Below are 15,801 nucleotides of genomic sequence, written 5' to 3' on the forward strand. Positions count from 1 at the left end.
TCAATGCAAAGCTATCAAGGAGCTAACTAAAGGGAGACTGATGGTTATTAAAGAAAATTTGACAATATCTTTGCAAAAAAAAAAAAAAAAGGCAAGTCTAGTCTACATGTGTATATAATACTATAAAATAAGTACTCAATAGATGAGTTTTTTTTTTGTTTGGGTGTTATATTCCTCAAAATTCCACAATTAAATCAATTTCTAAATGTAAATATAATTCAAAATTTCAATAACCCAGATGGAACAGCAGCCCATGAAGAATAGATCAAGATCTCTTCAGCATCACCTGGTAACTCTGTACGCCTACAAAACCAAAACAAGTTACTTGTCATGAAGTGATCCATCACTAATGAAGCCAGGGAGGTTCAGGTGTCAACTGAAAGTTTGCTATTGAAATGAGACGAGATGAAAAGTAAACTGAACATTAGGTATGATTTTAAGCATAAGTCACACCTTGACTCTTTTCAATAGGTCTTTGGCATTGGGGTCCCTTGTAAAGTGATCTCGAACAGGCTGCAAAGCATAAAAGAAGCCCAAGATTCAACTTGCAGATCAATAATAAAATAATAAATTACTTATGTGTTGGATCATGGGTCCTGATTGAGTGTAGAAGGATGGAAAATATTAAATGGCACGTAGAATTCTACATTCAAAATGAATATTTGGTTTAGAAAGTCAGGGGGATATAAGGGATACTCAGTTTGAGAAAACACTGATTGATTTTAGAAATGATTACTCGTACATGTGATACTAATGAAAGCGAGAAAATTCAGTATTAGATGTGTCCCACTTGTTATTCTCCAAGAACAAGTATCAGCCAATTGGACATTCCCATCTGTCTAGTAGACATGTTCTACTGAACTGCTTGCCATAGTTTTTCAGACCCATCAAAATAATACTAAAGATTTTATCATAATCATTCAATCAGGTCCACTTTTGGGGTCTCCTGTGTAGACTTTGGGATCCATCTCCTGAAAGTACACCATGTGATTGACTACACCATTTGCATGCTGTGTTTGTGCTTTATATATGATTTCAAACTTAAATTTTAGAATCTCTTGTGCCCCCACTTCTATAAAATGACTATGCTGACTGTTTTCACAGGTATGCAAAATATTTTCGATTGGCTCAGACCCATAGCTCAGTTGGTTGAAAAATTACTATGCAACTTCAAGGTTGTGCATGCAAGTCCAGCGTACTCATAAAAAAAAATACCAGTTACTGGTCCGAGTACTAGAAATCCCAGCTGGGAAGTAAATGTAGAGTAAAATTAGACAGTTTACCTTCAGTATCTTATTTAATGCTTTTGATAAAGCTGGTTTGAGGTCTGCAGGATGTAATTCCTCGCTTTCATAGTCCGCAATTAGTTCTTCAAAACTTTTAAAGGTCCTGGAAAGGGAAATTTAAAATAAAAAAAAACAATGGACCACAACATATTACACTTAAGAGTTTCAACAAAAATAATACTAGTAGTGTAAGGTTGCGTGGATGAGATGCTATGATTCAGAGATGCAAGAAAAGAAGAAATTTAGTTGACTGATAGAGGAGGTGAAGAAAACTCACTTGTTCCCGCCATTCTCTTCACGTCGCTCTACCAGAAACTCCCCAAACCATGGGAAAATAATATATTTGATGTATTCCAAGCAGGGATTTCCTTGCACAATCTTTGGAGGACAGTAAGCCTTCTTTATCTTCAAATTCACTTCTGCCTGTAATATCCAACAGCAAAAAATATCAGAACTACAATTATGAAAAGGGCCAGACTATTTGCACCCACCATTTGTGCTCACCGCACCCATCTAAAGCACCTTCTGGGGTGGGATGTATAGAAGAAAGTGGGTGCACTGAGCATTAAGGTGGGTTCAAATAGAACAGCCCTTATGAAAATGGAAACTCAATTTCTTGACAAAACTTTTCCAAGTCTAATCCCTACCAGATATTTCTGTGTCATATGAAGGATAAAAAATTTGTTCTCTTTGAAGACGATTTCTCGTTGAAATTCACCTAAAAATGCAAAACACTTACCTCCTCATCCTCCATGTAGATGGCAGATGATGGGTCACTTTTTGACATCTTCTCCTGCCCTTGTTGTAAACCAGGTAGCATGTCTGCAAGAAACAAGTAAAAAAATTAATGGTAGAAAATAACATAGGAATCCAAGTGTAGTGGGTATATAGAAGAATACGATGTGACAAAATGATGGGTTTGTTCTTCCTCTTAATATCGTCACAGTACTCTCTTGCAAGTACATTCACTTTCCTTTGATCCATGCCCAGCTGGCAGATATCAGCCTGTTAAAACAAATGATGCACACAACTGAAATGATGAACACATCCATTCAATAACGAAAATTATTCTTTTATCAACCTCCGAAAGATAAAAGCTGATAAAGAAAGGGAAAAAAAGAAGAAGAAAAAGACAGACTATATGCAGATGAAATCATCCAAGATTTTTTCATTTTTTTCCTTGATCGATAGGAATCATCAAAGATTTTATCTTACGTAGAATGTAAGACAATACTACATAGTTGTGGCAAGGTTACAGACCACTAAAGATGTGGATACGACATTTGCACTTATAAATTGAAACATCCAGAACAGATGTAGCACCCCCTTTCAAATTATCTGGGTAAAATAATCCTAAGCATGGGGCATGGATAGCACTTGATCTCCTACTACAGCATAAAATGGGTCGGATTTTATCCAAAATCTGAATTAGCAGGTTTGGGTCCTTGGAGTAGATCCGAATAAAATAAAGGGTCGACCATGGTTTGATGTCACATGATCCGAGTTCAATCCATCCATACATCCACCTAGATCTGACATAAATTCTTATAAAATAAAATGACTATAATGGTAAAATAGAATGGTATAGCAATTACCAAACAAGTATAAGAAAAAATGTTGAATGATTTGGATCCAGATAAATAAATTCGGATCTGAATATGGATATACTCAGATCCGGCCCAAATCCAATCCATTTTAAGCCCTATCTCCTGCACCAACCAGCTGGTCTTGCTTCTTGACCATAATCATCTGATATATCAGAGTTTTCAAGACTATTCACAATGCAATTACTACCTTACAAGAGAATACAAAGTAATTGTTGTTTGTTGTGACAATTATTCTCATATGATATCTCTCAGGAGTACCTATTTAACTAGTAGAACCCACTAAATAAGGTTTTTAAGATGGAAAAATATATATCCTTAAGAAACATACCAATGGACTGTGTGGCAGAGATTGTAACTTTAGGATGTGCACTTTAAGCACTATTGAGTCAGGAAAAGTACATCTATAAATGTTATGGGAAATTAAAACGGGTAAATACCTTCAGGAAAAATATATCAGCACACTGCATGCATGGGTAGAAAATCTGGGCTGCTGTCAACTCTTCCTGATCACTGCGACCCATGATTTGACAACACCTACAAAATAGAGCAAGACAATGTCATTATCAAGTTTTAAAGAAACAAATGTTATAGTCGACAACCACATTCAAGGTCTATTCATGTACCTCGTTATCCTCGGAAGCTTGTTTCTTCGAGCTATATCCATTACAATAGGCCAGTACTCATGCGCTCGCGAATTAATTTCTTCGGAAGACCACAAAAATTCCACCTTATCAAGATTTCTCATCCCCACAGCTTTCCAAATCTCAATAAGATATTTTCCAACAGTTTGGATTTTCTTCAAGTCGCCACCCATCTTATTGTTTAGCTGTGCAAACCAATCTGCGACCCATATTTTCATTCTGCACCCAGCATCTGTCATTTTGTTCACACTTATCGCCTTCATAACACCCTGGCCAGCAATGTAAAGAGAAAGAGGTCATTCAGAATCTGAGCTTTACCATAAAACATTCTACAAATGTAGGAAACAGACAATAGATTCCCATCCAAGATTACATAAAGAGCTAAAAAATGAGATATAGATGAGCGATTAAGGGGCACAATCTGGTTAACATGTTTACACATATTCTTCTTGTAGGTGCCCTTTGATTTTGATAAACAATTCAGATGGCCTTCGCAGAATTTTTTCCCTACACCATTTTCTCACTAAAGGTAAAATCAGAAATAGCCCCAATAGGTTATAAACTAAGGGAGAGACAATTAACATGGTAACAGTCGTGGTTACAAAAGGGTGTGAATCCTAGGTAAGAAGAACAGATTTGAAGAAATCTAGTAAAAGGTAATATGACCTTAGGTTGAAATGAAAGGAGGAACAAGATTGACCCCCATGATGATGGCCAATTTCTAATTAACAAAATTGAAAAATTAAAGTAATAGATTTTAACACTGTAAAAAAAATCAACGATTTGCTGATTAATTGCCGAATTGTTTACTCCTCCCCACAGGCTTCAACTGTATTTTTATAAAACAAAATCCTCCAAACTCTATCTACCTTGTCTTTCTGAAATCCTCTTTGCCAAATTGTTTATAGGTCTTTTTTTGCAACCTTGATTTTTTTTTCCTAAAAATGCATCATCTTCAACCCCAGTGTTGACAAATGCGGTCACATATTCACATATGCTATTTTCAAAGGGAAAATTGCATATGCTACAGTCGCATACCCCAAATTATGCCATCTACCAATATGCGATGGCATATTTTTGTGTGCGATAGCATATGCGAAGTGTGTGATGGCATATGCAATGTATGCAATGACATATGCGATTTGTGTGATGGCATATGCAATGGTATATTTTTCTGCAATTTTTTTTGCAGCATATGCTGATCGCACATAGTCGCATATGCTTTTTAACAACATTGTTCAACCCTCTATTCTAAAATCTTTACCCTTCAACCTCAAGATTCTATCTTCTTCAACCATTAAATCTCAAGAACAAGATAAGGATTTTAGGGATGTTGAAGATGGATGGGCTTTGGGGAAGAGACAAAAAAAATCATTTTTATAATCTCGGGAATTTTCTCAATTATTTTCTGCAACTTTCCTGGATTTATCTTAAAAAAACCGAACTGACTCCCCAATAAATACTTGTTGAATCTGACCTTGGCTACTATGGCCGTAATTTGTTGGAATCTTCATAAAATACACTTATCTGTATTCAAATTCAAATTGAATGAGTATTCACAATTCTATGGTTGAACGTTCAAGCCTATTAACTTCTACTTTCTTTAGGAATAAACACATTTACCTCATAAAGTAAGGTCTAGGTCTGCAAGACATATGTGCTCTCGCACATGATTAATTACCCAGTTTACACTTCAGTCCATTTTGATAGGGTTTGCCATTCTTCGTAAAACAAAATTAGGAGACAAATAATCTGAATGGCCAATTAGTTTGCAAAACTGGTTCAACGGCAAGTTGTCATATTTAACAGCCCACTTGGAAATAAGTATTAACCATGTCACATTCAGATCATATGGTGATTTGAGGAGTAGGAAACTCTCAATCGAATCTAAGGACCAGCCTAAAAAATTCCCTAAATTTTTCAACAAAAAAAAAAAAAAATGGTAAAAAATCTCTTAGTAAGGGATTGGTCGATTAAATCGGTGAATCAACGAATTAATCGCTGAATATGGTAACATTTCCACCCTTCAAATATCAAGAACAAGATACAGTCTTTAGGGGCATTGAAGATGATCAAAGGACCAGCCCGGACCATAGTCACAAAGTTCCCTAAATTTGTCCAAAATAAAAATCATAAAAAACTCTGAATAAGGATCAGCTGATTAAATTGGTGAATTGATGAAATAACGGCAATCTATCGATTAATTGCTGAATAGGGTAACATTTTGACCCTTCAAATCTCAAGCACAAGGTACGGTTTTTGTAGAGACCCAAAAACATCATTTATATAATCCCCAAATTTTTTTCCCATTTTTTTAACAATTTTTTTTCCAAACGTGGTTACCATGGTTTCGACTGCCATTTTTGCAGCTAATAATGAAACCCAAATGTGGGAATTTAGGGAAATTTCATAAAAGGGCAAAATATGAAGAAATAAAAATAAAAATAAAAATAAAAACAAAAACTAGTTGAATTAAATTGAACTCGACGAAATAGAACTAAATTCAATGAAGGCGACTCACTTGAGCAATGTGCATGCGCCCCGAGGGCTCAAAGCCATCATAGCATATAGGTTCAGGTTTCTTCGCGAGCAGATTCAACAACTCGTCCTCCTGTATACATTCTTCACCGATGCTCCTTATCATCTTAAATCTCTCCTCTAATGTCAAACTGAAATCAATCGATCAATCAGAGAAAAAAAAAACACTAAAAAACTCAAGAATTGAACTTTGAAATTACAAATCTTAACTGCTTTAAATTGCGATTCCGAGGAGAGATTCAGCAAAAAAAACAAAAAATCTTTTCTTTATTTAAAGTTTCCTACCCATTGAAGCTCGATGGATTTGAATCCGTAGATGATGAGGCATCTTCTTGAGCTTGCGAATTGAGGGATAAGGATTGAACCATTTCTTGAGGGAGGACTTGCTCTGATGATTCTTCAGCCATTAAATCTCTCGAAGGATGTCAAAAAACTCTCTTTTTTATAGTTGATGAAAACAGAGAGAGAAACGATGACGTTGGACAGCAACTAAGAACAACGGAGGCGCTACTAAGATGTTCGTTTCTTCTTTTACTTCCTAGTGGCAACCCAAAGCCAAACTCCAAACCCTATATTACCCAATATTTTTAAGGGACAATTACGTAAATGACCCTGGTGCTGGAGGGACTTTTTTAAAGGATTGGGATCCGTTGACTCTGAGAATGACTCTAAAAAAAAAAAAAAAAAACACGATTCCAACCCTTTAAATACAAAAAAGATTAACGTTAGACATCTTAACGTGGTGGTGCGCGTGCCCATAGATGTGTATCTCTAAGATATGACTAAAATGCATCTACAAACATCTACGCGCCACCACGTCAAGTTTTTTCCTGTGTGTCCTTCGCTGAGATCACTACAACACCAATCCATACGAAATCCAATGGTTGACATTTATGAGTGATAAAACAAATCTTAGAGTTATTATTTAAAGGATTGGGATCATATGTTTTTTTCATGAGTTATTCTTAGGAGTTAACGATCCTGACTCTTTTTTAAAATAGTCCCCAAGTCATGAGATAGTCCCATTTAGCAAGCTTTTCTTTTATTAATAGTCGTTTTAAAGGAAAATGCTGAAGCAACATTGAAATTGACATCGTTTCAAACATTGAGACGTGGATGTGTATAACTTTCTATGAGATACGAATAAAAATCATTTATGGTTCTGTGCACACCAGTGTGTGAAATGATGTCAATTTCAATGTTATTCTAACATGACTCCCTTTTTAAATACTCGAACTACCTTGCTCACATCTTCTTCACATAGTTAGGTTTAGGTTTTATAATTGTGATTACCATCATTTTCGATAATTTTTTAAATTGTGAATTACGAATGGAAAATGACATACTCCTGATTTGAATCTTTAGATGTATTTTTTAATTTATTTTAACGATTTGTCAAAAAAAATTGAAGAACAAGGTTGAGATTTTATTGTTAAACTTTTGATTTAAGTTTCTATTTCGCAACTACGATACATACATTTTAGGTATTTCAAGGAACTTTACACATCATCGAGGTCAAAAAATTGAAGAAAAAAAAATCTAAATTACATTTACAGTATAGAATTCACCACTTTTTATTATCGAGTTTGACAATTTTTTTTTGAAATATTGTTGAACTCAAATGTAATTAAGCATGCATTATAAGCATTGAGTTCATCAATAATATAATCAATATCATCGAGTTCCATAATCTTAATATAATTTTTTTAATTTATTCTATTTATTGTTTTTTACTTTATCGATATTTTTGCCAACTTTTTCTGAAGCTATCTTTAGCCAATTTATTCCGGAACCTCGACTTTGTTACTATGCAACCATTGAAAGGGGGTGAGGGGCATTAAGAAATAAAAAAAATTATTGTACGATCAAGTTACGGTCTAGGGGGTATTCAGAAAGAAATCTCTTCATCAGGGTTCTATAAATAATTTCCCCTTTTAAAAATTATTTAGATAGTAATTACCATTTTTTCAGATTATTGTGGTCTGATAATATTATTAAGAAACACCCGTCCAAAATTTTGGAATATTACCACTATTCTCATTTTGCTTGAATCACTATTTACTTTGTACATGTTCTCTAAAAATAATTCTTTTTAATCACCTAGATACTATATGTTGTTGTAGGAATGAGACACTGGTCTGGATCGCGACCAGGGTCGGATTTACAGTGAGTGAAGGATGTGGGGGCACTTGCCTCCCACAAGAATTTTCGAAGTCTATGGATTAGTGAGTTATTGTGGCATATTTTAGTGGTGGATAAAAAAAATCTGCCATTGTTACCCTCACAATTTTTTTTTTTCACTTTTAGTTATCCTTATAAGATTTTTTCTACCCTCAATTGCCCCCACATGGGCAAAATCCTGGTTCCACCACTGATTGTGACTCTTCCCAAAATTCAATACATTCCAATCTATCTGGAGATATTTACGAAAATGTGATCAATTTTGGTCAAATTTACGATTCCAACTCACTATTCATTTAATTACCAAAACATGAACGGGTAACGATTTTGGAGGTTTTAAAGTGACTACTTTGCAAATTTAAAGTGATAATTTCACAGATTAAAATAAATAGTGAGCTGGAATCATAAATTCGTCAAAAGTTGATCATGAAATAATAATTTACCCATAAATATGTGTTGGATCAAGGATACGGGTTTCCATAAGGACCCAAATCCAATTTTTATGGGGATTTGGATCTAATAAATTTCTAATCAAATTGGTACCAATTTAGTACGAATCAGATCCACAATTGATCGACTATCCTACCATGCAACAAGATTATTATTCCTTTCTCCTAACCAACATGCAACATTTATCTAATCTATATACGCTATATAATAAGAGGGGCTTGCAGCAGGGAGGAGCTGGTGGAGCAATTCCCCCAGAGAACTTTGAGACACTCCTATATTTTTAATTAATTACATGTCCCATTTGTCCCCACTCCCTCACTTCTCTCCCCATTTGGCCCCACACCCTCGCCCCCTTCAGATTTTTTCTTTTTTTTTTTCATGTTTCTTCCTTACACGTGTCTTGCATTAAATTTTTTTTTTGAATTCGTGATATTCTGACTGCCACACATGGCAAATTCAATTGACTACCTTGACGTGACAAGTTTGGAAATCATAGATCTGTACTCCTAGGAATACACAGCTGCACTTCCCCAAAAAAAATGTATCCCGAGGGAACTGTGTATCCTGAAGAGCAAAAATCTACAGTTCCCAACTTGTCACGTCATGTAATCGATTGAGTATGCCACGTTGGGTAGTCTGATTATTATCATGACTCTTTTTTGTTTTGTTTTGCAGGTTTCGTCTTTACATGTGTCTTGCACCACATCAGCAACTACTTTCCGATCATCTAAAATGAAACAATGACAATTACTAAAATATCCTCATTTTCACTGCATGGTTTCGATTTACTAAAATCTCCTCGTCTTCGATGTAAGGGGTTTACAGCACCAGCTCAATAATCTTTTTTTTTTCTCCCAAACCAGTCACCTTAATCTTCAACGATCTTTTTAAAAATCAAAATGCATTGAGAAAATCAATGAATTAAAATCTTGTTTAACATATTTTATTGTTTTTTTTTTAATACATGCATTGAGGATCGAAGTACATAGAATCTTAATGTTGAAGATGCAAATTTTGGATAAAAAGACTAGTGTTGGAGAACTGGTTTTGAGGAAAGAATGAGAAAAAAAAACAGAAGATTTTCTCGATGAGTTGAAGATGAGAGTACTGTTGTCCATTTAATTTGAAAATGAGGATTTTTCGTTCACCTCCACTTGTGTATAATTTATATTCAATTTTGCTTCTTTTAACTCCGCTTCCACCTTCAATGTACTCAACCTCTAGATGTATAGTTGTAGAGGCCTCTCTTCTCTTATAATGTCTTGATATATCTATCCACCGGGGCCTAGCTGAGATGGTAATGAGGGATTGGATGTGCTTCCCAGGTCTTGATTTTGAATCTCTATATGTCTTTTCACAAGACTATATTTAAATACCTGCACAGTACATAGTGGTGGTACGTGTGGCCCGCCAAAGCAAAAAATAAATAATTGAATGGTAGAAGAAATAAATTCCTCTTTTAAAATAGCAAATTTGTTCCATTTTATTGCTATTTGAGGTATTGGATTATGGTTTGATATAGTCAGTTTGCTTTTTATTCCTTTTTCTCAAATATTTACAAATTTCTTTTTAATGGGAATCTTTTGATTAGTTTTCTAAGGTTTCAATGTCAAATTTGGTTTTCTTTCTTAAATAGTTTATTTTTGTAGTGGGTATCTTTCAATTTACCTTTATGGGTGTCAGTTTTTTATTGCAATATTCACTTGGTTTTCTTGCATGTATTGCTTTGCTTTGCTTTGTAATGTGAACCTTCTGATTACCATTTCAGGGTTTTAGTGCCAAACTTGTCTTTTTTCTTTCCTTGTTATGTTGGGTACTTTTAATAACTATTTCAGTGTTGTTATTTATTTTGATATAAATTGGTTTTCTTGCATTTATTTGCTTTACTTTTGTGTTTCTGGTTTCTTTATGAACTTGGTGCTTCATGCTCCAATTGCTTATTTTATTCAGGTGGTTTTTGGTTTGAGTACCCATTATTATATTTTGTTTATAATAGATTAGTAGTAATGAAATTGAACTTTTGTTATTTCTTGGTTATTCATTTGGGTTTTTATATTGCTTGTTACACTACTTGGTGTTTTGGGTATTTTGATAGCTCAGTTTTCATGATTTGAGTACCATTTCAGTTTTTTTTTTCACATTTTGATGTTATTCTTCGGGATAAGGCTTCGATAACTATGATAATGGTGTTACTTGTGTTCTGTTACCACCTCTGGTTAGATTTCTATCTGTCATTAAATTTTTCATCCAATTTGATTTTGTTAATTTTTCTTTTACTAATGGGAAAAAATAAGCAACTAAGCAGAGTTTAAGAACACCTATTGACCTATTAAGGGAAATAATAATGCTGAAGTGACCGTAGATGCTTTTCATCGAGATACGAGTGAAAAAGCATCTATGATTCCTATCCACTTTCACATCAAAAAATGCAACATGAGGTCACTCTAGCATATGTTTGGATGGAGAAAAGAGAAGAGAAAATAAATGAGTTTCTCTCCATTTCTCTTGCTTGAATTGTTAAGTGGGAAGAGAATAGGAAAAAAAAAAAAAAAAGTAAAAAAACTCTTTTAAATTATTTTTATAATTTCAACTCTGCCCTATATCTCTTTTTAAGATATTTTAATATTTCAAAGTTGTCCCAAGTTTTCTCCTGTCAACTCAGAGAGGGTAAAGAGAAATTGAGTTTCTCTTCTCTTTCCTTCTCTCCACTTCTCTCAATCCAAACATGACCTTAAGGGAAATAATGGATTACCAACAACAAACACTATATCCTTCAATATGCTTCAAATAACATATTCATTTACTTAATCACCAAGAAATAAATATTCATTTGCTTAATCACCAAGAAATTAGGGACAGAGAAACTTTCCAACTACATTTATTTTGGATCGAATCATTCAACTTTAGAATTAGACTTGTCAAGTAATCTTTACTATTATAATGAGAGAAGGTGGAGTAGAAGTCGTTTGAAAAAAAAGAAAAAAAATATATTGCAATCTATGTACACGTCACTTAGTTTTCAAAATTAAAAAACTACCCTTTTACGATGTGATCTTTAAAAACTCACCCTTTAATCAACGTTTTAAATTACGAATAAACCCCTATGATACATGATCCATTCTTGTAACAACCTATCTAGGATGCATATTAATTATTCTTGAATATGCTTCAAATAAAACATTCATTTGCTTTATCCCTACAAAACTAGGGGCAGAGGAACTCTCCCAACTACATAACCATTAGTTTGTTCAGCATTATAGCCAAATTTTGGATGGATTTTTTATGGGCTATGATACAATACGTTCACATTAAACCCAAAAAAAATAAAAAAACTAAATATTTTTACTTATTTTTTATAAGAATGCTAAAATAGTCAAGGATGGTAGATAATCTTGATGTATTTTAAAGATTAAAAGGAAAAATACTGGTAGGATTTCAGTTCATCTTTTTCCAGCTTTCATACTTTGTTCAACATGTGGTGAGAAGGTTATTTTGCTCACTTTGAAAAGAGAAAGAGAACATCTAAAACATAAAAGCAAAAAATTACCGAGGTAGAGGAGACCAGCTACCAACAATACACGAAGAGTCCGGAAACCAAATAAATGAAAAGAAAATCACTTCATCTCCCTCAACAGCGAAGACTCCCAAAAGAATAATATAAGATCCTAGAAGAATGAAACTTACTTGTCTTGATATTTAGGATACTATTACTTCGTTTTTGATATCTAGGATGACATTAGTCACACCTCTTTCCTTCAAATGCTTTAGTGTTCCTGTTTCTCTCCAAATGCACCACAAGATATCGAATGAGAAAAATAAGTTCGAACAAATGGATCTAACAAGGGGGCAAATGAATCAGAAGATGATTAACGATTTTTCAAGCATTTTCCATATAGGCTTGTAGGAGTGTTGGCAATGCAAACTGCGGCAAGGTTTTCTAAGGATTCTGTTCTTGATCAGAGTGGTGGGATCATAGGGATGGTGCCATGAGTTGAGGCAAGTAAATCGAGATAGAATGAGACAGAGGGGATGATGGTTTTTTGAGGTGAGAGAAAGCACAAGAGGCCTCCCAATTTCTATTTGTAACAGCTTCCTGAGCTTCCATACTATTCCCATAATTAAAAAGCATCACTTATTGGGTTCAAACATAGAAACTAAAATGCTCCAACTCTATGTCCCTAAGCTTCCTGAGCTTCCATGATATTTCACTGTTTTAGTTATCACCCGAAGGGCTTCATAGGCAGTATGACAACCATATTATGTCACATGATAGACTTCACAGGCTATGTGCCTGCTATGCATCCAAGATGCTTTGAATAATCAAAATTGTGGCCCATCCTATCACTGTACAAATCCCAACTGACTCATAACTTGAAATTTGTTTTTTTAATCTGTTTTGTTGTCTTTTCATTATCTGTTGAATGAAAGAACTTGGTAACTCCAAGTAGCCTGATTCAGTAATTGCAACGTATCTCTCTTATGACGCCTGGCAGAATTACACCTGCCCAGCAATGGAAGAAATGTAATGACCGTCAACGCAAGCAATCTCTGAAGGAAGGTAGCCCTATCTTTTCTGGGGGAGGATAGTTTGATCCTTGAATATTAACCTTAAAAACATTTGGAAACAAAAACGGTAGTTCTTCAGATAAATCAGCCCAGACATAAAGATGCTCAATGGAAGTTCGCAAGTCTTTTTCACATCAAACTGCAGCGTAGCGGTTAATCATCTGAACTACTCTCGATCCATCTTCTCTAACACCATATGATGAAAATAGGCAGTTAAAATTCTTGCTTCTCTCCCCAAATAACATCTATATCCTTGTGAAGTGCTATGAGATCTTGTGTGACTCTATCTAATCTCCAATAATTATTTGATTAACTAATTCAGTAATATACAATCTGAACCACCGAAAAAAAACAAGCAACTACCAGTTGAATATAGTGCCACTCTTATTAATCACAAGGCTTTCTTTACTATCCAACTCCGCAACAATTCATCAAGGGGTCCACAGGAAATCATTAACAACATGCGTCTTCCTATAATGAAACCCTCAATTTAAGAAGCCTAATAAACATAGAAGACATGGGTTAGACAAAAGACATGGCTTTAGAAAGACTTGAATGGTGGAACATGATTCGCTCAATGACCCAAAATGTTTGAAATAAGGTTTTGATGATGATAATGTGGATAGACAACATTGATGGAGACCATACTACCAATTACTGAACAAAATGTGTGGGTGGGGGGGAGGGGGTGGGGGGAGATGCCAATTTTATATATGTAAAATGGTCTAATTCAACACCACCAACACAAGCATCTCCCATAAAAACTAGAATATGGAAATACTTGCAAAAAATAAATAAATGAAACCAAATATGTAAGAAGCCTAATTAGGATAGAAGACAGCTTTAAAATAATGTAATGGCTTTAGACAAAATTGAATGGAGGAGCGTGATTCATTCAGTAACACCCCAAATATTTAGAATAAAGCCTGATAATGATCAACGTAGTTAGAGATCATTGACAACGACCATACTCAACATTTTTTTAACAATATTCACATTCTTAAGGGGTATTTCAAGTGCAGTTTGGACTAGTGCCCATCTTCTTATTTGGGTCTTCCCCTTGGGCTGCATATAAAAGCAAAAGTTTATGGGACCCCATTGTTGAAAGAGTAGGGAAACATCTAGGATCTTGAAAGACCAAATACCTTTCCAAAGGGTGGAACAGGACTCTAATCAAAAGTATCCTAGAAAATAATAAGAAAACAAAACTTTCACTAAGTCAATTGAAAACTGATTTGTTCTTTACAAAGAATGAGGTTTGGGATGACCAAGAAAGCCTCTGGAAGTCAATTATCAAGTCTAAGTATAGGGTTAGGTTCTCAAGGTGGGAAACTAATGAGGTGAAAACTTCCTTTGGATGTAGCATATCGAAAGAAATAGATAAAATTATACTGGAATTTCAGAGTAGAATAATCTTTAAGAGTAGGAAGGGGGAATAGGGTGAGACTTTGGCAGGATCATCGGTGTGGAGCAACACTCCTTCACTTGAAGTTCCCCTTAATATTTTGCTTGAAGGATTTACCAATTGCAAAAAAAATAAAAAAAAATTGTGCAAGCTGGGACTAAGCCTTTGAGGGATTTTGGCTTTAGAAGTGATAGAATTAGGTGGTAGAAATTGGTACAACTTAGTAGACTCTGGTTACTTCATTCAACCACTCTCTCATGCTAATTTCTACCAGAGTATTCCCTAATATTGCTATGGGGGGAGGGCAAACTTTTTATATTTTTTTGATAGATAAAAATCTCCTTTGTATGATCATGGCCTTAGGTAAGATGCTAAGTTTATATAACCTAATTTTCTGGAGATTACTTATGGTTAACTTTTGCTTGCTATATAAACCAAATGGGGATTCAATTAATCGTTTGCTTATTCATTGCTCATCTATAGGGGAAATATGTTTCATTTTCTATCCATGTTTCATGTATTTTGGTGTTTTCTAGGTTCAATCCTTCAGTTGTTTCAAAGTTGGTGGACCCTATACTTTTTTCCTTAGCGAAAAATATATTGTGATCTTTTAATTTGTTTGTGGTGTGCTAGGGTGTTTGGAAGGAAAGTAATAACAAGAAATTGGATGGGAGGGAACACTCACTTCAAGAAGTCATCATTTATATCTTAGGACTATTATATTTTTGGTGTGATTTATTTGGGGAGAAACTCATATAAGTCTTTTTTAAGATTTTTTTATAGATGGGATGCAATGTGCTAGACTCTGTAATAGTGTAGGATCTTATTGAAATATCTTCTATGGTCTCCATCTCAGCCTCCTCCTACCCTTTTTCTTATTTAATAAATTCCGTTTACCTATGAGAAAAAAAAGTGCCTAATGCAAAACCAACAACACAAACATCTCCCATAAAATCTTGAAAGTGGAAGTACAAGCAAAAAAAAGCTAAAAATAGAGCCTATTTGGATCACCATCAAGACATATTTTTCATTTTCAAGCAATATTTTTCAAAAATATCTTTTGGTACAATGATGGTGATTCATTCAGCCTCTCACATTTTTTCCACACAGAAGAAAAATAAATAAGA

General features: G+C 34.4%; 1 protein-coding gene across 1 annotated transcript; it reads right to left on the reverse strand.

The window, feature by feature from the left end:
- Window positions 1-23: 23 nt before the first annotated feature.
- LOC147393389 (Tyrosyl-tRNA synthetase, class Ib, bacterial/mitochondrial) lies at window positions 24-6,623 on the reverse strand. Its single transcript, XM_086456904.1, has 10 exons — window positions 6,358-6,623; window positions 6,056-6,203; window positions 3,517-3,803; window positions 3,331-3,427; window positions 2,186-2,291; window positions 2,026-2,108; window positions 1,564-1,709; window positions 1,284-1,389; window positions 454-513; window positions 24-303 (listed from the first exon to the last, which is right to left on the reverse strand). The coding sequence occupies exons 1-10, from the start codon at window positions 6,477-6,479 to the stop codon at window positions 283-285; spliced, it is 1,176 nt and encodes a 391-aa protein (XP_086313030.1). The 5' UTR covers window positions 6,480-6,623; the 3' UTR covers window positions 24-282.
- Between the last annotated feature and the right edge of the window lie 9,178 nt (window positions 6,624-15,801).

The sequence above is a fragment of the Akebia trifoliata genome, chromosome 10 (genome assembly GCF_017979445.1).
Source record: "Akebia trifoliata isolate Shusen 1 chromosome 10, ASM1797944v1, whole genome shotgun sequence".
NCBI classification, from domain to species: domain Eukaryota; kingdom Viridiplantae; phylum Streptophyta; class Magnoliopsida; order Ranunculales; family Lardizabalaceae; genus Akebia; species Akebia trifoliata.

Excerpts from the sequence above, each read along its gene's own strand:
- LOC147393389 (XM_086456904.1), bottom strand. The coding sequence starts at position 6,479 with ATGGCTGAAGAATCATCAGAGCAAGTCCTCCCTCAAGAAATGGTTCAA. Across the intron at positions 6,204-6,357 it reads AATCCATCGAGCTTCAATGG|TTTGACATTAGAGGAGAGAT; the intron begins GTAGGAAACTTT and ends GATTGATTTCAG. Across the intron at positions 2,292-3,330 it reads CTGATATATTTTTCCTGAAG|GCTGATATCTGCCAGCTGGG; the intron begins GTATTTACCCGT and ends TTGTTTTAACAG.